At 39.1% G+C, this 22050-nt stretch overlaps 1 protein-coding gene across 2 annotated transcripts in view; it reads right to left on the bottom strand.

Annotated features, from left to right (window-relative positions):
* NSF (N-ethylmaleimide sensitive factor, vesicle fusing ATPase) overlaps positions 1-22050 on the bottom strand; it is a 155432-nt gene that overhangs the window by 69561 nt on the left and 63821 nt on the right. For both annotated transcript variants that reach the window (XM_024760811.1, XM_024760810.1), the window contains exon 9: positions 919-1118. In XM_024760811.1, coding sequence (XP_024616579.1) covers positions 919-1118 — 200 coding nt within the window. The remainder of the gene's footprint in view (positions 1-918; positions 1119-22050) is intronic.

Here is a 22050-nt window from a genome sequence, read left to right as displayed (position 1 = left end):
ATATATAACATCTATCTAGAGATTAAATGTAAGGAGTTGGCTAACATAATTATGTAGGCTGACAAGTCCCAAGTTCTGCAGCTGGCAAACTGGAGACACAGAGAGCTGATGGTGTAGTTCCAGTCCAAAGGCCTACAAGCTTGAGAGCCAGGAAGAGGTGTTTCAGTTTGAGTCTGAAGGCAGGAAAGAACTGATATCCCAGGTCAGGCAGTAGGAAACTCCCTCTTACTCAAGGGAAGGTAAGCCTTTTTGTTCTATTCAGGCCTTCAACGGATTGTATGGCATATTAGGGACAGTCTACAGATTGAAATGGTAAACACAACCCACCCAGAAAAATGTTTAACCGATGTCCGGGCACCCTGAGGCCCAGGCAAATTAGCACAAAATTAACCATCACAATTAGTAAACTCTGGCTTGATTTTTAGTTAATTTTATTTTTTTCTAAGACCCCAATCAAGTTCTCCTTTGAGACCTAACAACTTATACCTGTCACTACAGCTGAGTTAAGTCAGTGGTAAGTAAACTAGCTTTCTGCACATGAACCTTACACATACTTAATTCTACAAGTCCCTTTATGGATTTAATTTCTCTCTTTTAGGATAAATGAGTTCAAGTCTCTGGAAGTAATGTGGAATAAAAGTGTCACTTAAATACATATTCACGATCTGTTTTGCAAAACCTTTGGCTCATATAATCATCTATCTTTGTATTATGAACATGTGGATATTGACACCTGCTCACAACATGTAAATCTCCCATAATCCCAGTTCAGTGACATAACTCGGTTCAAAATAAATTTTATCTGCAATTTCTTCAAACTATAAATCACAGCAACAAGTCTTCCACCATAACTCTGGGTTTCAATCATCATATAAGTGATAACAAACTTTCACTAAATTGTACTTATGTTAACATTACCCTCCTTTGCTCCTCTTCAGCATCAGCAAAGAGTTTACGAATGTTAGCCTCTGATTCTCCCACATACTTGTTGAGGATTTCCGGCCCATTGACCACTTTAGGCTCCCTTGCATTCAACATCTTGCCAATCTGTCGAGCCAAGAGAGTCTTACCACAACCTGGAGGCCCATATAACAGAATGCCTTTAACGTGTTTGCAACCTAAAAAGGAAAAGAAAACAGTCTTACATCAACTAACTAAAATCCAAGTAAGACACCAAAGTTTTCTTTCTTCTTCACATGAATGTCAGGAAGAATACAGCAATAGCATTGACATATATTAATATCTAGGTGCTATGAACAGAACAAGAATGAACTGAAGATCTTTTTAAAATAGAAAATCCACAAACAATTCCTACACCAATACCAAAAGTTGAGGGGGAAAGCTGCCAATTAAAGGTCTTTGGAAAAGTATATTTGAATTATCATTGAGAATGAATACTCTTAACTCTGAAAATGTCTCTTTGACCTAAATACCTAATTAGGAAATATTACTTCTTTTTCATTATCCTTTACTTTAAAGCCAGGGGGAAAAAAGATCTGTTTTTAGGCAAGTTTAGCCCAACACAGATCTATTATGATACGACAGGCTACGGAAACTGTATCTTAGTCAAAGAAATTACAGGTCTACCTGTCAATACAAGCACTTGAAGAAAGGGCAGACATGTCTGAGTTGGGTGGGTATAGAGCAATCCACAGGATCCAGATGGATGTTACAGACTTTGTGGATGAAGTCGAATGCCCTATTTCACGTGACTATGCCAAGTGAGAAACGTGTTTTCTCAGAGCCACCAGGATGAAAATGAAACTGAAGCTTCACGAGAATAGTATTCAATTCTTTTCTAGGCAACCATTGCTAAATGCCTTAAAGGTATCATTAACAATAGCAAAATAGCAAGACTAATGATTTAGACTCCCTGGGATTTCTTTAGCCCACTCTACACAAGCATTTACTCCATTTCTTAAGATTAAGATGAAATTTGGTTTCTGTTTACTCACTCTAGGAATCCTCACCTATTTAAGTTTCACACTTAAGATGCATGACTCTTTACTTACGCGTTTTTTCTTTATACTACACCAAAAAATCACTCTGTGAAATAATGAATTCTTAGATTTCAAGCATTACACTCAAAACTACAGGTGAACAAGAAAATTTCTGGAAATGGGATACAGTGTATTTTTATGGAAAATGTCCTCATTTGGAACAAAAGCCTTAAAAAATTATATCTTTAAGAAAAATTACAACAATACATCAATGACTCAATAAAGGAAACCACAAGATTCAACCAACTCTACTAGAAATTTTAGATTCTGAGGAGGAAGATATTTTGGGTTGCCAGTACAGCCATTGCTTCTATCTTTGCTTCAAAAAAAGACTCCCTTTTAAATCCTTAAAAGTAATGAGATCTGTGCTTCTGGTTAGACTTGTAGAGACGGGGGAACTTAGTGGAAACTCTTAAAGGCTTAGATTCTTAACCCTTCTCATCACAGAGTAAATTCCTGTCCTAAGAACTGTGGCCCAGGGACTTCCCTGGTGGCTCAGTGGTTAAGAATCCGCCTGCCAGTGCAGGGGACACGCGTTCGATCCCTGGGCCAGGAAGATCCTGCATGCTGTGGAGCAACTATGCCCGTGTGCCACAACTACTGAGCTCGTGCTCTAGAGCCCGCGAGCCACAACTACTGAGCCTGTGTGCCACAACTATTGAAGTCCACGTACCTAGAGCCCGTGCTCTGCAACAAGAGAAGCCACCGCAATGGGAAGCCCATGCACCATAATGAAGAGTAGCCCCCACTCACCGCAACTAGAGAAGGCCCGCGCGCAGCAACAAAGACCCAATGCAGCCAAAAATAAATAAATTAAATTTAAAAAAAGAACTATGGCCCATAAAATGTCTTTGCCCTTGTCCCACCCTTGGGGCATGAGGGGTAAGGAGATAAGGGGATAAGCCTTAAGCTTCTCCTAGAGGCCAACACCACCACGCACTGTCAGCATCCAAGCCACTGGGACACATCTGATGAGGACTTTGGAACCTGGCTCCTAGCCTTCCTCTCCAAACCAACTGCTACTATCATGATTTGAAACTATTTGTATAAACCATTAAAGAGGCAGGTGGTGGTGGAGGGAGTGAAACAGGCACAAGGAGGGGAGAGCCAGGAAGGATAAACTGAAGACTTGCTAAGTACCTACAAAGTACTAGCCCTTAGCCACATCTCTCCAGTCTCAACCTTCTCCAAGTTTATCAACTTCCTTCTAACCACACTTCCTTCCATATTAAGCCATGCTTTCTTTCAAAGACTCTCACCTCCTCAGCATTCTTATACTTCTGTTATACCTACCCTATGAACCCTGAACACAATATGGCTTTACTGCACCTAAACATTGGCCAGAGCATGACCAGAGAAAATTACACCACTGTGCTGACTGATATCCTAACAGTCTCATGCTATCTGATTTCAGTTCTACTCTCACTGCTTTCTCAATATTGCATGCCACCCTTACCTGTTTCTGTTCATCTCCCATTCTCCTTAGTTATTATCCAGACTTCACTGTTCTCTTCTCAAGCACTACCCATGCCATTAATTCTTAGAGATGATCTACTTTCCTACTTTTCAAAAAAAAAAAAAAAAAAAAAAGACTATCAGGTATGAACCCCCTTCACTCCCTACTTCTTTTTTTCTCCTTTTGGCCCCCCTCTTTTTTTAAACACTGCAAATTTATTATTTCACAGTTCTTTAAGTCAGAAGTTTGGGTGGGTTTGGGTGGCTCTGCTCCATTTTTCATAAGACTGAAATCAAGGTGTGGGCCAATGGGGCTCTGGGAAGAATCCACTTCCAAGTTTACGTGGGTTGTTGATAGAATCTATTTTCTTGTGACTATAAGACTGAGATCCCTCTTTCTTTGCTGGCTGTCAGCGAGGGGTCAGGTTGATCTTTTCTCCTAGAGGCTGCCTACTTTCCTTTTGACACTTTCCATGTGGTCCCCCTCCAGCAAGTGACTGAGTTTCTCTTATGCTTCAGTTCTCTTCAGCTTCTCTTTCTGACACATCTCTCTGCCTCTTCTGCCTTAAACTACCTTATGTGATTATGTTGGGCCCAGCCAGATATTTCAGGTTAATCTCCCTATCTTTTGATGAGGTTATTAGTAATCTTAATTACATCTCCAACCCCCCTTCACATCCCTGCTTCTTTATCTACAAATTTATCTGCAGGCATCTCTTTTCTCAACCTCAGCATCAGTTCTCAAAGAAGGAGCTTCCTTCCTCTTCTCCAAAGTTTAAATTGCAATTATTTGTTTATATACTTTCTTTTCTCTTAAGACTGTAAACTATTCAAGGGCAGGTACTGTCTCATCAATCCTCAATTGCAGACACCCAGCCTAATGCCTAGTACATAATATGTACTCAATAAATGGCGGAATAAGTAAATTATTGATTCTTTTCCTACAAAACTCAGAGAAAATGGGGGGATAGAAGATGGTTTTTAAAAATTATTTGAATAAGACAGGAATAAAGACGCAGACCTACTGGAGAACGGACTTGAGGATATGGGGGGGGAAGGGTGAGCTGTGACAGGGCGAGAGAGAGTCATGGACATATACACACTAACAAAAGTAAGGTAGATAGCTAGTGGGAAGCAGCCGCATGGCATAGGGATATTGGCTTGGTGCTTTGTGACCGCCTGGAGGGGTGGGATAGGGAGGGTGGGAGGGAGGGAGACGCAAGAGGGAAGACGTGGGAACATATGTATATATATAACTGATTCACTTTGTTATAAAGCAGAAACTAACACACCATTGTAAAGCAATTATACCCCAATAAAGATGTTTAAAAAATTATTTGAAGCTCTTAAATTATGAACAGTATGTACTTTCATGGCTGAACTAATTTAAATACCTAAAAAACACCTTTGCAATGACTGGGACTTACAAATTTAGCAAGACAAACTACATAATACATAAATACTAGATTTTTAACTCTGTAACTCTGTTTTTGTACGTGGGAAATGCTCAATTTAATGTGTTTTGAATTAAATTGACTCAGATGTCATAAAATAAATAACCCACAAAATATTACCATGAAGCTTGAAAGATAAAATGCACATCCGTGGAACTTATATGTAATACAGATCTGTGAAATTACAGAATCTATTCAATGTAACATCAATAAGAATGTCATAGAAACTCTAGTCTGCATGAGAACCATAATTCTTTTAGGATGTCAAGAAAGCACATTAAAAGTATACAACGGGGCTTCCCTGGTGGTGCAGTGGTTGAGAGTCCGCCTGCCGATGCAGGGGACACGGGTTCGTGCCCCGGTCCGGGAAGATCCCACATGCCGCGGAGAGGCTGGGCCCGTGAGCCATGGCCGCTGAGCCTGCGCGTCCGGAGCCTGTGCTCCTCAACCAGAGAGGCCACAACAGTGAGAGGCCCGCGTACCACAAAAAAAAAAAAAAAAAAAAAAAATATATATATATATATATACACAATGACATGCAAAGATTTTCAAAATCCACTTCCACAAAGGAAGCAGTTACTTGAATAAGCAGTGGAAATGGGACTCTGTTATTCCTATTATTATCATAGCCTTTCTGACTTATTAAATAAGCATTGGTCTCTAATTTAAATGAGTCATAAAAACTCTGCATAAGTAATTCCATTCAACAAAAGTGTATTAAGCTCCTGTTTGGACTAGGCACGAAACTAGGTGTTTGGGATACAAACATGAAAAAGGCAGTCCCTACCTGCAGGGCATTTCTGATTTAGTAGGAAAGACAAATAAAAATAGGTTATCTACAATATAATATGACATTATCAGAGATGTGCATGAAATGTTTTTTGGAACCTAGCCAAGAGAGACTGATTCTGCTAGAGTGATGGCAGAAAATTAGGGATGGACACAGGGGAAGAGGTAACATACAGTCTGGGTCCTGAAGGCCAGTTTGAGGTTCATGGTTGGGCAAGTGAAGGGAAATGGCACCCTAAAGAGAGAGATTAGCATTAGATTAGGCATGGCAGTATGGACCTAGAAGCTGTCCTCTCAAAACAGCCAGTTATCACCTTCTGTGGCTGGGAGCCTTGGAGGTGAGTGCCTGAGTAAGGGGATGACAGGTTCCCAACTAAGGAAGGCCTTGACACCATGCCCGGGAGTTTTTAATTTGTTTTGTAAAAACCCAGTGTTTTTTAATCAGGGAGGATACATAACGAGATGTGTGTTTAAAAACTAACCGGCAGTGGAGTAGACGAAGGACTAGAGAACAAAGATCAGAGGGTGGGAGTCTAGTTGGAGGAATGTTCTTAACCTTTTTCTGGGGACACTGCCTCACTGGCTGGCTCTGGATTTTTGCCAATTAAGCTTTCCTTTTCCTATCCCTCCAAGTCCCTCCAAGCACATAAACAACTGGGTCCAGAGGCCTCAGAAGGCTGCCTCCCTACTGATACCCCAGCTTTCCCCTGAGCTTCTCCAGGACATTAAGGCCTAGCTCTGATGCTGGGGAGCCTCTGATCTCTGACTGCTGGACTGTCTGACTGCGAGCTGTACTGTTCCTTTTTTTTCCCTTTATGTCTTACATGGCCCCCCTCACTACTCAGAGATCAGTTCCCTGGGTTAGGGAACTACATAGCAAAGGGCAGGCACAGAAGAATGAGAAATCAGTGGAACTGACTTGTTTAAAATGTCATATTCTCTGATTCTATCTCTCATTTTCTTTCCCATGGAATAGCCTAATGGACCTGCCCAGAAAAAATGCCCATGTACAAAAATTTGCATGCAATTTTGAGAAGATTTTTTGATCCTCTGAGGTCAAATCATGAAATTCAAATTAAAATCCCTGAATGTACTACTGAAATAATCCAGACAAGAGACCAGGAATGGAAAGAGGTAATAATCTTAAGAAATAGTAGTAGGAAAAGAATGGAAGAGAACAGAGATATTCATCAGAGCTTAGAGACCAAATGAAAATAAGAAAAAAAGGAAGAGTCAAGGATGACCTTAAGGCATCTAGCCTGGGGGCACATGGGAAAAATGATAGTAATCTCAGAAAACAACCAAGAGGTTAGCAAGAGGAAATCATAACTTTGTTTTTGGCTATAAGGCATTTGAGATTCAGGCAGTAATGTCCATTAAGAAAGACTTGTTGAAAGCTCAGAGAAGATGTCAAAACTACTGGTTCAATATTTTTGAATGCCCGCTCTGGGTACATGAAAAGCCTCAAAAAGCTTTAAGCAGAGGAATGTGACAATAGGGACAAATGCTCCGGAGACAAAGGATGAGGCCTGGAAAGAGAACATCAGATTTAAAAATCAGAAAGTTCATGCTGATCTGGGTCAGATCATTTTGGGTTGTGGTAGGAGAAGGAAGCTAAGTAGCATAAGCAAGAACAGACAGAGATCACACTTTCAGGAACTCTGGCAACAAAGAGTAGGGATTTAGGGAGACAGCTGCAAGGAAACTTCTTCTGAGACTAGTTAAGTAAAGAGAAGAGGAAGTAAGCTGAGGTTATGCCTGTTGGGTTCTGTTTACTATGTGAAGTAGGGGGCTTAGGTCATCTACAAAATGCAGGATGAGGAGATGATATTGGGAAACATGGTAAAGGTTTGGAAAGAACGTGGGGAATTGGGAAAACGTGTGGGGAAATGTGCTTGAGCAGACAGATGCCATTGGGTAAGTGAGCTCAGCATACGAAATTCAGGTTACTGAGGGACTCTCCTCTTTGCTGTAATTATATAAGCAACTTACAGTTAGGTAAGGTAGGTTCTTACTCAATTATATAAATATAAATTTTATCAAAGCTGGCATAAGAATATTGACTTTTTTGGTTTTAAACATCTCTTTTTTTCAAAACTGAATCTTAAAGTTTAGCAACACAAGGTAAAGTATTAATTTAATTTGAAGTTTATTATCTAATTTTAGCTAGAGTCTATTATCTAATTTTTGCTCAAGTCTATTACCTAATTTTCCATCCAAAAAAATCCAAAACTATCACATGGCCTGTTTTCAACATTCTCCCTCCATTCTCTACCAAGTTTGAGGCTTTAGTCTTCATTTCTAAGTCTTCGCACCTTTTCTCCTTCCTCCATAACTTACATAAGTAATAACTAATGTGGGCTAATAGTATAATCACATATAGTGCAAAAGCAGTTCTTCTCTTCATTTCCTGAGTTCAGTTATTTAACTGCTTATTTTATTAACTGCTCCTGTTAATCATCTTCCTAAAAATAACTAATTTTTATTTGGATGAGGCAAAACATAACAACTCTTGGTTACAGTAACATAAAGGAAGGTGGTAGTGAAAAGTGTAATTCAAAATGGCCAAAAATGGCTTTATATATTTGGTTTTGGAATTTTAAGTTGCTAATTATATTTGAATATAGGAGTAAATGAAGTTCTGGGATATCATGTTCTTTGATTCATTCAACAAATGCTACATTTGGAGGTGGGAAGATGAAGCAGTTCTCTTCTGATTATTTCTATTTTCTCAGTGAAATAAAGATTCCAGGTCATCAGCTGCTGGTGAAGATGGAAGGATGGAAGAGGTGGTGTTGGATGTTTGAGAAGAATGGAGAGGAACCAGTCATCTCAGAGAGTAGGTGAGGAAACTGATGAGGCTAAGGAAATACATCCCTTCTCGGCCTTTTGGCTAAGATCAAGTGTAGATTAAGGAAATACAGAAGGAATGCAAGGAAATACTGATTCCAAGAAATACTGAGGGCTCGCTTGAGATTTGGTTCTTAAATTTAAAGTGAGGTCAAATACCATGGTTTTGTTTTTCTTAAGCCATATTTAAGTCTGGGTACTGATACAGAGTAAGCAGGTAGCTGAGAAACACCTGACATATACAAGATGAGGAGCAAGGCTGTTAAGGGTGTATGTGAGGAGGGTGAAGGTAATAGACCATGGAATCTAAGCTGGGTAAAGATGACAAAAAGGCTGGGAAGTGACAGAGTAAATTAACTGGAAGGTCCCCATGTCAAACTTGCTGGAGTTGGGGTAAGGGCTGTGCTAGAAGAAAGCAAGGAAAAAATGGGAGGTGGCTAGAGAGGAAGATGCTTAAAACTGAGATCCCCGAAGTAGTGGTTATTAGCGATGGTTCAGTCTTGGGTATGACCAAAGAGTGAGCAGCTGAGATGGAGTGAAAGAAAAGTTAAATGGAAATGAGAACTCCAAAGAACTGTGAAGACAGACTGTTGAACAAATCACCAACAAGGAAACTGAAGTCGCCAATGACACATAGATAAATAAAGCCAACAATGAGGATTACAGTTAGAGCAACAAGTAAGCCAGACAACTTCTTTGTCTGGCTCCCCTGTTCATTCTTCTCTAGCAGGGCTACTCTTGTTCTCTTCCATTTTGTTCTCCATATGTTAGGGACAATGAAAAGTATTAATATCTATTAATATATCATTATGTAATAGCTATTAATAACACTACAAATAATGTAAAACACCAAAGAAATAAACATAGCAAATGGTAACGCCATTGTTTACTAAGGATTTAAGTGAACATGACACTGGAACCTCACTATAAGACTACATTCTGTAAATAATTTAGTATAAGGCTTCTTTGTATCTCATTCTAGAGCCCTTGTCATAAAGTATTTTTAATGATTTCCTAAAATATGAACCGCAAAGCTGCATTTCAATTATATTTCACAACAGATATTTGTCAAATGGATGAAAGTATGACTTGTGGTCAGGTGCCAGATAGGTGAGGACTGATTGGATTAAGTGCATTAGGAAATAAATCAAGTGAAAAAATCTCTAGAGAACATTAAAAATTAGTAACTAAGAGTCCCATTTTTCTGACCAGTGATTCTCAGACTTAGATTTCCAAAACTAGCTAAACAACTTCTTTTTTTAAAAATATCTGGAGATTAGTGTTGTCATTGGGTTGCTTAGTTTTTAATTTGCAAGGTAAAGATTTCTTAAACAAAAATATCAAACCTGGCATCTTCTATCAGCACCACTTCATATAAGAAAATATACTGTAATATCAAAAGGTACGGTGGACATAATCTCAGAATAAAGGACAGCTTTTTGTATTAAATAAATTCAGAAGTGGGGGCTCTGGAGTCAGCTTGCCTGGATTCAAGTCCTGGTTCTTCCTCTTACTAACTGGAAATAATAGCAACTACCTCAGAAGATTATTATGAAGGTTAAGTATAATGCACATAAGGCACTTAGAATACTTCCTGGCACACAGGAAGATCTCGTAAATATTGGCTTAATAAATATTAACTTATTTTTTATCACCTTGCTATAGAGGAGTGATGAAATGGAACCAGACTCCCAACTGTTAATGTGAGAATTAGATCATTGTTAGGTGACTGTAAAGCTTGAAAATAAGTGACAATCTTGCTTGTGAAATTCTTTCTGAGACTATTGTGACCATCTGGCCCCTTAGGCACTTTATCTAAAACACGAGTGTCACTTGGACACTGCAAATTATAGTGCCCATTCCTTTGATGAATCTCAAACTCCAAATTAACACTGTAGTAAATGAGTTGTAACACAGCAGTTTCACAAAGATTTTACTAGTGTTCAGTAGAGGAGGATTCTCTGTAGCTTTAGTCTCTCTCTTCCAGGTGGATTACTATCAGAGTCAATCCTGCCTGCTTCTCTTATGCCTTAGGCAGAATTCAATTCACACCTATTTCTCAAGCCTTCCAACTTCATTTAGGGTAAAGATGTAGCTCCATCCATAAAAACCAAGCTACCACAACTATCAGTTCCATGTGTACACATCCTTCTATCATCTTTCTCCCCAACCTGTTCTATTACAATAAATATTTCTTTTCCAAAGTTCCCCTTATCCTCCCAATTGCACCCACTCTCATAGCCCTTAACTACCAGATATTAGAAAGCTGCCCCTCCTTCTTACGGGGGCACACACCTCTCTCTGCTAGCACCCACCTGGGATGATTTGGTTCTATTGAGAGGAACTGGGGCTATTTCTGGGTTCTTCACCCGAAAGGTCATTTGCAATGCTAGATTACCACTGCCCATCCTTTGCCTCTTAGTTTGAGGTAGGTTAGTATGATATGCACTTCTCACCTTAATTCTAACTACCACTCTCTGCCAGTTGAATTAGCAATTCTCCAACAATGTAAAAATTTGCAGCCCCAGGTATTGATATTCACTGATACTGATATTCAGTGATTATAATCATACAAATTTTGGTGGAGAGAACTTTAGGAGGCTTTAAGTGTGTGCTATGAATAGCTTGAAATGATTTTTGACCTAAAAGTCTAAATATAATAAGAACTTATCCATTATAATAAGGCTTATGTAGCCCCTGATGAAAATAATACATGAAAATATGTATGAGACCTAATATACTAATTGTAATCCCTTTTTTAAAATAGCTCAATGAAAAATACATAGCCTATTTCTGCAGTAAAATGAATAGTAATATTTATAATCTTTCAAATGTTATCCATAAAAGTGACAAATTTGTATTTGCTAATCTCTTCAATTTTAAAAAGCAGTGAATTTTCTTTGCTTTCCTGAGATTATATCAGAGGCAAGCTGCACTGAGGAAAAATTATCAGTCAACTTTTAGGTATCCAAAAGAGGAAAAAATTACAGCAAACACTAATTTTACACAACAGTAAGCATAATAATAATAAATTAGGAGGAATGTCTGTCAAATTAGCATCAGGATAAAGAGTGTTTAATTTATTTTGTGGGAAACATGATCTATAAAGAGAGAGAAGTGTGAAGTGGGTTTTGTGATGTTTAAAGGGGAATCCCAAGTAGCTTCCAGTTCAAATGCAGACAGATTTGCCAAGTTTGCCAAAATAGGGAGGATATCAACAGACTAGCAGCAAGTCAGGACATATTCACAAGTCTTGCAAGCCTCTCTCTGCAGTTGTGCAAACCAGATTTGAATGGTTATTTTTAAGTCATGCATGCACTTGCAGAAAATACAATCACAAATTAACATCAATATTTAATCTTTTAAAGTTTGCATAATTCTAACTTCTCCTAGAATTATGAGTATTTTCTTAGTTCTATTCAACTTCTCATTTTAGTAGTACAATATGATTATTTACACTAAGAAACAGTTTTCCAACCATGCAATGAGGACCTGGAGAATAGCTTCCAACAACTCATAATATAGGAGGGCTTTTTGTTTGTTTGTTTCAAAGATCGTCAGTCAGCCTCTAAAATGAGTTATCTATATTTGCTTAGCTGGGCACTTAGCAAATCTTTAAGAAAAGGAAGTACTTAAGACTAAAAACACAACTTCTGACCCCATTTGAGCAGTCAGGTCTTTGATCGTCTAGTCTCTGGGTATCATTTTGTCCAGTAGAGACCTGCTGTTGCCCCATCAACTTTAAAATGCCAAGAGCACCTTGAGTTCCGTTATGATAAAGTGGAAAAGGCCTGTGCCCTAAGCACCAAGCATCTATGCAGGATGCCTACCACCCAACTAGTCTATATCCAAATTAGTCACCTGAGATTCACTATAGATCCTCTCATTAGATAGCCTAGAACTAAAGATGGGGTATGTGTAGTAACTCTCCAAACTAATCTTTGCTGACACCCCCAACCGTTTTTTACTCCCTCAGAGGGTGTGGCCTGGTATTTCACAAATTCTTGATGACAAAGATCATGCTTCTACTATAGCAGGTCCTGCCTTGCTGCCATCTGGCAGCATGTACCTTTATTAGTTTCAGAATTTTACAGCTTTTCCTTTCCCCTTTTTTTCCCTCTGTCCCTTAGCTTTAAACCCATTTTACTTGCAGTCCCCAATGGAGCCTCTTAAAATGCAGATTTCCAAGCACTACTCCTAGAAATTTGAATTCATTAAGCCTGGAGTGGAGCTGGGGAAGCTATTTAACAAGCACCCTCCAGGTGACTGTAATGCAGGCCAGAGGACACTCTGAGAAACATCATTCATAGTTATAACTGACACTACACTAAGCTGCCTTCTAAGAGTTCTTAGGTTTTTATTTTATTTAGTGTACATGTTCTATAGCATTAATTAAGTCATAAGCTAATAAGGATATTTTTTTATTCCTCGACAAGCTGTAGCTGTTGAAGAGCAAAGAGCTATTCTAACAAGATAAAAGTTACCAAGAATAAATGTAAGGGATCTCCTTGGCAGTCCAGTTGTTAACACTCCACGCTTCCACTGCAGGGGGCACAGGTTCAAACCCTGGTCTGGGAACTAAGATCCCACATGTCACGAGGCGTGGCCAAAAAATTAAAAATTAAAAAAAAAAAATAAATGCGGGACTTCCCTGGTGGCGCAGTGGTTAAGAATCTGCCTGCCAATGCAGGGGACATGGGTTCGATCCCTGGTCCAGGAAGATCCCACATGCTGAGGAGCAACTAAGCCCGTGCACCACAACTGCTGAGCCTGTGCTCTAGAGCCCGTGAGCCACAACTACTGAAGCCTGTGTACCTAGAACCCGTGCTCCGCAACAAGAGAAGTCACTGCAATGAGAAGTCTGCGCACTGAAACAAAGAGTAGCCCCCACTCGCCACAACTAGAGAAAGCTTGCGCACAGCAACGAAGACCCAACGCAGCCAAAAATAAATAATTTTTAAAAAGAATAAATGCAAGATTTCTACACTTGAGTACAATTGGGGGAGATATGGTTTTGTGAGAGATGACTTGGGGGTTTTACTCAACAATAAAGTCGGTATGAGTCAAGATAGAATGTGGATGTCAAAAATGTTAACGCAATTTCATCCTGCATTGAAAGGAGATTGATGTTTTGAACAAAGGATGGATAGTTCTGGTCTACGGCATGACATGGACTACACTTGCAGTACTCGAAGTACTCCACTGATTTCTGAGTTTCACAACTTAAAGCAAACATAAACAGATGTTAAAGTTCAGAGAAATGAGAATAGAATGGTAGAGGAATACAAATTAAGTTATAAAAGGGTTTACTAGAAGAACCAATCAAGCTTGGAGTTTTAGCTTAGGGAAAACATGAATCTGAGGAGAGTTTAGTTCTGGACAGAATAGCTTTCTTCACATACCTAAAGGGCTTTCACAGGGAAGCAGGATTATCCTTGTTCTGTATAGTCTTAGGGGAAGAAATAGAGTTTGCAGAGAAGCTACAAGGACATGTATTTCATCTTAAGTTAAGGAAGACTCAAATCAACAGTTGTCCAAAAAATGGAACGCAGTGTTCAGAAAGAATGAGTTTCCTGTTATTGAAGGAATTCAAGCTTAGCCTAAAGAACTTGGCAGAAGTTATTCAGCAGAAATGGAGAGAAAATGTAAACAAAAGACAAGTATGTGAATTAAATGACTTTTAAGATCCCTTGCAATGCTGAGATTCTATAATTCCTTTGATATTCTGATAGAAACAGCTAGTTTTGCAAAGATAGTAATATTTAAAATAAATATTCCAGGATGGGAACAAAGGAGACGGAAGGCTAGTAAGACAATAAAGAAGCTATTGCTATAATTCAAGTGTAATTTACTGAAGCTATGAAAAAGATAAGAGGAATGACCCAAAAAACAAAGCAGAAACAAAATTAGGAGTAGTCAATAATGGATTTGAAAAAAATGCACGCACACATGAATAGAGCCAACTGATCTTTGTCAAATAATCAAAGGCAATACAATGGGGCAAAAATAGTCTTTTCAAGAAAGTGGTGCTAGAACAATTGGACATCAACATGCAAAAAAAAAATTGATACAGACTTTATACCCTTCACAAAAATTAATGCAAAATCGATCACAGACCTAAATGTAAAACGCAAAACTACAAAACTAAATGTAAAACGCAAAAACTACAAAAGTATAAAACTTCTAGAAGATAAAGCATGACCTTGGGTCTAGATGACCTTGGGTATGGCAGTTCCTTTTTTTTTTTTTTTTGCGGTACGCAGGCCTCTCACTGCTGTGGCCTCTCTAGTTGCGGAGCACAGGCTCCGGAGGCTCAGGCTCAGCGGCCATGGCTTACGGGCCCATCCGCTCCGCGGCATGTGGGATCCTCCCAGACCGGGACACGAACCTGTGTCCCCTGCATCGGCAGGCGGACTCTCAACCACTGCGCCACCAGGGAAGCCCCTGGCAGTTCCTTTTTAGATACAACACCAAAGGCACAATCCATGCAAGAAAGAATTGATAAGCTGGACTTCATTAAAATAAAAAACTTCTGCTCTATTAACAATGTCAAGAGAATGAGAACACAAGCCACAGAATGGGAGAAAATATTTACAAAAGACACATCTGATAAAGCATTATTATCCAAAATACACAAAGAATGGGACTTCCCTGGTGGCACAGTGGTTAAGAATCCGGCTGCCAATGCAGGGAACATGGGTTCGATCCCTAGTCCGGGAAGATCCCACATGCTGCAAAGCAACTCAGCCCATGCGCCACAACTACTGAGCCTGCACTCTAGAGCCCGTGAGTCACAACTACTGAAGCCCACGTGTCTAGAGCCCATGCTCCTCAATAAGAGAAGCTACCACGATGAGAAGCCCACGCACAGCAACGAAGAGTAGCCCCCACTCACTGCAACTAGAGAAAGCCCGTGCGCAGCAACAAAGACCCAACGCAGCCAAAATAAAATGAATTTAACAAAAACAAACAAAAGAACCCAAAATACACAAAGAACTCTTAAAACTCAACAATAAGAAAACAACCCAATTAAAAAGTGGGCCAAAGACCTTACAGACACTTTACCAAATAAGATAAACAGATGGCAAATAAGCATATGAAAAGATGCTCTACATAATATGTCATCAGAGAAATGCAAATTAAAACAACAGTGAGATATCACTATATACCTATTTGAGTGGCCAAAACCCAGAAGACTGACAACACTAAATGCTGGTAAGGCTATGGAGCACTGGGATTCTCATTCATTGCTGGTGGGAATGCAAAGTAGTACCGGCACTTTGGAAGACAGTTTGGCAGCTTCTTACGATCCTAAACATATTCTTTCCATTTGATCCAGCAATCGCTCTCCTTGGTGTTTACCCAAAGGTGTTGAAAACACATCTAAACTAAAACCTGCACACAGATGTTTACAGGAGCTTTATTCATAACTGCAAAACTTGGAAGCAACCACAATGTCCTTCGGTAGGTGAACGAATAAATAAACTGTGGAACATCCAGACAATGGAATATTATTCAGGACCAAAAAGGAATGAGGTATCAAGCGACAAAAAGACATGAAGAAACCTTAACTGCATATTACTAATCCAAAAGGGCTACTATATGACATTCTGGAAAAGACAAAACTATGGACACAGTAAAAAGATCAGTGGTTGCCAGGGATGGGTGGGCGTGGCACAGAGTATGTTTAGGGCAGTGAAAATACTCTGTATGATACCATAATGATGGATACACATCATTATATATTTGTTCAGACTCAGAGAATGTACAACACCAAGAGTAAACTGTAAGGTAAACTGTGGACCTGTGTGTGATTATGACATGTCAAAGTAGGTTCATCAGTTGTAACAAAGGTACCACTTTGGTGGAGGATGGTGATAATGGGGGAGGCTGTGCATGTGTGGGAACAGGAAATCTCTGTCCTTTCCCCTCTATTTTCCTGTGAGCCTAAAACTGTTCTAAAAAAAAAAGTCAATTAAAACATGCATACAAAGCAAAAATGATATGACTGATAAGGGATTAATATCCAACATAAACAAACAGTTCATACAACTCAACATCAAAAAAAAAAAAGACAAGCCGACTGAAAAATGGGCAGAAGAACTGAATAGACATTTTTCCAAAGAGGAAATGCAGATGGCCAACAGGCACATGAAAAGATGCTCAACATAGCTAATCATTAGGGAAATGCAAATCAGAACCACAAAGAGGTATCACCTCACACCTGTCAGAATGGCTATCATCAAAAAGAACACAAATAACATGTTGGTGAGGATGTGAAGAAAAGGGAACCCTTGTACACTGTTGGTGGGAATGTAAATTGGTGCAGCTACTGTGGAAAACAGTACGGTGGTTTCTCAAAAAACTAAAAATAGAACTACCATATGACCCAGCAACTCCACTCCTGGGTATATACCCAAAAAAACGAAAACACTAATTTAAAAAGATAAATGCACCCCAACATTCTTAGCAGCATTATTTACAACTGCCAAGATATGGAAGCAACCTAAGTGTCCATCAACAGATGAATGGATAAAGAAGATGGTGTGTGTGCGTGTGTGTGTGTGTGTGTGTGGGTGTGTGTGTGTGTGTGTGTGGGTGTGTGTGTGTGTGTGTGTGGGTGTGTGTGTGTGTGTGTGTGTGTGTGTGTATGCGCACACATACATACACAATGGAATACTACTCAGCCATAAAAAACAATGAAGTTTTGCCATTTGCAGCAACATGGATGGATTTGCAGGGCATCATGCTAAGTGAAATCAGTCAGACTGAGAAAGACAAATACTGTATGATATCACTTACATGTGGAATCTAAAAAATACAACTAGTGAATATAACAAAAAAGAAGCAGACTCACAGATATAGAGAGCAAACTAGTGGTTACCAGTGGAGAGGGAGGGGAGGAGTAATACAGGGGAGGGGCAGAGGAGTGGGAGGTACAAACTATTGGGTATAAGATAGGCTCAAAGATGTATTATACGACATGGGGAATACAGCCAATATTTTGTAATAACTGTAAACAGGAAATAACCTTTAAAACTGTAGTAAAAATGTGTAGAAAAAATAAAAATAAAAAGTTTAAAAAAAAAAAGCATGCAAAGCAAAGGAAAAAGGGAAGAAAACATGACTCCAAGGACCTAGAAAATAAAGGTAACTGGGAAGACAGAACTATTTGTGGGATGGGGAAAAAAATGTTTAATAAATGTAACAAAGTTTTGAACATTTCAAGAATTCACTTCAGTAAGAATTCTAATGGGAGATGGTGAAAGCATCTGGAGATACAGTCATACATTACATACAGTAAAGGTGATCTAAAAATTACCACTAAATGCTTGGATAAAAGGAAGTAAGCCTCCGGAAAATAGTGAAGCTTATTCTAGAGAATGGGTAGTGTGGCTTCACATCCAAGTTGTGAAATCTAGAATAAGAAACCTAATAGTAAATCAACTCATTTAAAATGCTGAATCAAGAAGCCTAAAGAGCACCAGACTGGGAGTAAGGCAACCTGCATCCTAGCCCCTACTGTGACTCTAGCTTAAATAAATTGTTTACCTTCCTGGGGCCCCAAAATCCTCATCTATGAAATAAGCTTTTAAATAAGCTTTTCTCAAACTGGCGTTCCTTGAAACATTAATAGTAATATCTTTATGTCCGTATGTTTGTTAAGTAAGTTTAAGTAAATTTGGAAAATGTCAGACTAGAAAATTTCTATGGTCTGCTGCTCGAACATGGTGAAATTCTGATCCAAATATATAGTTACCTTAATGAATTTAAATCTAATGTATATACAGATATACTATTTGCTTTTGATTATCTCATAGAGAGGAGTATCAAAGAATGTAAAATGGGTGACAATCCTTTTTAGAAAATTTCATACCTCGACAGTGGCGACTGAGAGCAGAAAGCAAAGAGTCTAATAACAAGAGGGACAAAAACTGAGAAAGGACTGGATAATTAACATAATAAATGTAAATAATGCCTTTCATTCTGTTTGTCTATCCTTCTAAATGATCTTTTCCTTCAAATTCTTAGTGCTAAGAACAGAATTACCCAACTACAGGTTCAACCCATTTGATTTTTTAAAAATTCATTTTTAGGCAAAATGGAGAAAAGGATTCAATCTTTTGACTGTGGCAATAAACTATCATCTTTATGTTACACACAGTGTCTCACCTGGAGCCATTACTACATATAAGACAAATATGAATTTTGAATGGCTGAGTTCTATATCATTTAGTATGACATATGGTCAGCCTTCTGTAGCCAGATAAAGATCAGACTACAGAGAATTTGTAACACAATAAAGGGGGTCTTCCTATCTCCCTTTTTCTAAGCTTTCACAGCTACAGTTGGTTGCCTAAATGAAGGGTTATGTTCTGGGCAGTTTTTTGCTAACATTATTGTTAATTCTTTCTTCCACTTCCCTTCCTACAACAACCTATTCTCTATAGTGTCTATCAAGATGGTTGTTGTTTTTCTAAGTCAGTATACCACATACAAGAAGAAACTGATGAGATTTATAGAAGGAAGTGATAGAGCATTTATCAGCTCTCCTCTGATGGAATGTGATAAAAAGTAAATATAAATCAGCCAAAGTATGAGTTCACAAACAAAGAAAACATATTTCTAGGTGTTCCCTTGACTACCTTATCAACAAACACTGTTCAAAATGGGTAATTACAAAATAGCATATGAGGATAATCTAAGGCGTAAACTATTTTGAACAGCAACAAAAGTTTAAGATAAGGATTTGATTAAAGGGAATAGATTAAACATTTTTGTCTTTCACAAAATTACTTTTTGGCAATATAGTCATACCAACCACCATCTACATAGTACCTTGCTCACTGTGAACACTATGTTAGAAAATTTATACACATTAATGCTATATTGACAATAAACATACAAAGTAAATAATTTTGCAGGTGAGGGTACCAAGACTCAGAGAGTCTAGGACCCAGGGCCCTTAAATATTAAGAGGCCCAGGACCATACAAGTGATAAGTGCAATAACGGTAGACTCAAAGCGAGCCTCGTTTTGGCATACCCAAGAGCCTTCTTACTGCTGAGGACGAGATGCTGATTTACCAGTACAGGGCTTATCTGGATACAATTTTGCTAATACTATTTATCTTTAAAAAAAAAGTTATCTACCTGTTCTTTCTTGGAAAAAAGCTCATGACACACTATTAAGTAGAGAAAAAAGTTACAGAAAAATGACTAATATGATCCTATCTAAACAGAAAAATAACCTATACATGAGTACAGACAATCAAAAATACATATGTGTATAAATGCCTAAGCAAAATACTTTCCCCCTTCTTATTTCTGTAGTCTAGTTCCATCTGGGGCCAATAAAAGAGGTCTTTCCTAGATTAAGAAGGAATCTCAGAGGATCAATGTAGATTTAGTAACTTTTTAAAGACATGGCTCAAGTCTTTACTCCTTGAGTAAAGTGCATCAGCAGTGCATCTGCTGCTTCCTCATATTGCCTACTTTGTTAATTTGGTTCACAATGTGCCTTATACTTTACACAACCTTGCTCTGCGGGACTTCCCTGGTGGTCCAGTGGTAAAGAATCCACCTTACAATGCAGGGGATGCGGGTTCGATCCCTGGTCGGGTAACTAAGATCCCACGTGCCGCAGGGCAACTAAGCCCACGCAACACAATTACTGAGTTCACGGTCCTCAACTAGGGAGCCCGTGTGTGGCAAATTACAGAGCCCATGCACTCTGGAGCCTGCACAACACAACTAGAGAGAGAAAACCCACACGCCACAACTAGAGAGAAGCCCGCGCGCCGCAGTGAACGATCCTGTATGCCTCAACGAAGATCCCATGTGCAGCAAATAAGACCCATCGCAGCCAAAAATAAATCTTAAAAAAATCTTAAAAAATAAATCTTAAAAAAAATACCGCTCTGGGATGTGCAAATATAGTGTTAGTCCCAAATACACTGTAAGCATCTTGAGGGCAGGACTTGGGTCTAACCAACTAAAGTGTTCCACAACTGAGATTAATCAAGTTCTCGGCGTTTATTCTTTTCCTGAAAATTTATACTATGAGCCAGGCACCAGCACAGGAGCAGAACATACACTAGTAACCAAATAAACAAGGTCTCTTCCTTACTGAATTTATATTATGCTTGTGGGGGGTAGGGGCATGCAGGGGGCTAGAATATATGTAATAAGCAGTTATGCTACAAGGTAATAATGCATAAAAGAACACATGGAATTACTGGAACACCTAGAAGGACACTAAAGTCAAAGCATTCTGAAAAAAGTGAGATCAAAGCTGAGGCCTAAAGGATAAACAGAAGTTGGATAAAAAGATGGTGAAAAAGTACCCTCGGATATAGAGGTAAGAAACAGTAGCATGGCAAATTAGATGAACTGAAAATAGCACAGGTTGGCTGGAACCCAGAGCATGGGAGAGGGGGCAGAGGCTGAAAGAAAGGGTGGGAAAGTCTGGCAGGGGGCAGACCACATAGGGCTTGTAAGCCATGGATAGAGTTAAGGAGAACTACTAAAGAGTTTTAACCAGTGGAGTGACAGGATCAGACTTGCCTTTTTATAAAAATCGCTCCAGTTACAGTGTGGAGAATGGATTAAGGAAGGGCAAGGCTGAAGGCTTAAGGAGCAATTCAGGCTAGAGATAATGGTGGCCTGAAGGAAGGCAGTGGCGGGGGAGATGGAGAGAACTGGACAGATTTGAGATTCTGAGAAGACTGCAGCACTGACAGGAAATGGGAGGTGAGGGAAAGAGACGAGTTAAAGAGGGTACCCAGATTCTCAGCTAGAGCATTGCCTGAGCTAGAAAACAGAAGTATGTTTAGGGAGGATGGAGGGGGCAGTTGAGTGAGTTTGACTGTGAATTTACTGTATGATCATGAGATAGCCAAGAGGTTATGCTGCTAAGAGCTCTAAGTTAAGACTGTGATGGAATATGCATATTTGAGAGTTAATGGCATAAAGACACTAATTTAACCTGCGGAAATGGATGTGATCAATTTGGGGGAGAACAATTACAGAGTGAGGAAAAGAGTAGCTCTAAGACAGACTCCTGAGGAACTCCACTGTAAAGGACACAAAAGAGACTGAGAAGGGACACCCAGAGAGGTCAAAGGAAGATTAGAAATCCTTGGAGGGAGAAAAATCAAGTAATGAGATTATTTCAAGAAAGAGTGTTCCACAGTGTGTTTCTTAAATGTGTGTAGACTGACTGAAGCTCCCCTTCAGTAAAAGTAAATATCAGCAATTCTTCCTTCTATCCTCAATTCAGCTTCCAGCTTCTTTTTGTGGTGATGAAAATATGTGCAATGATTATTCTCCACTCCCCCGAAATGAGGTCCTCCTGATTTTATTTCTAACATTTCCTCACTGAGACATGAGTCTCACCTCCAATTCTGTCACCACAGTAAATAATGACCAAACTCTGCCAATTTCATCTTTGTAACTGTTTTCACATCTTTTCTTCCCTTTCCATTCCCACTGTCACCGCCC

This window comes from Neophocaena asiaeorientalis, unplaced genomic scaffold (assembly GCF_003031525.2).
Source record: "Neophocaena asiaeorientalis asiaeorientalis breed wild unplaced genomic scaffold, Neophocaena_asiaeorientalis_V1.1 scaffold30, whole genome shotgun sequence".
Taxonomy (NCBI): Eukaryota; Metazoa; Chordata; class Mammalia; order Artiodactyla; family Phocoenidae; genus Neophocaena; species Neophocaena asiaeorientalis.
Note: the sequence above shows the minus strand (reverse complement) of the source record. Positions and strands in the feature narration are given on the sequence as shown.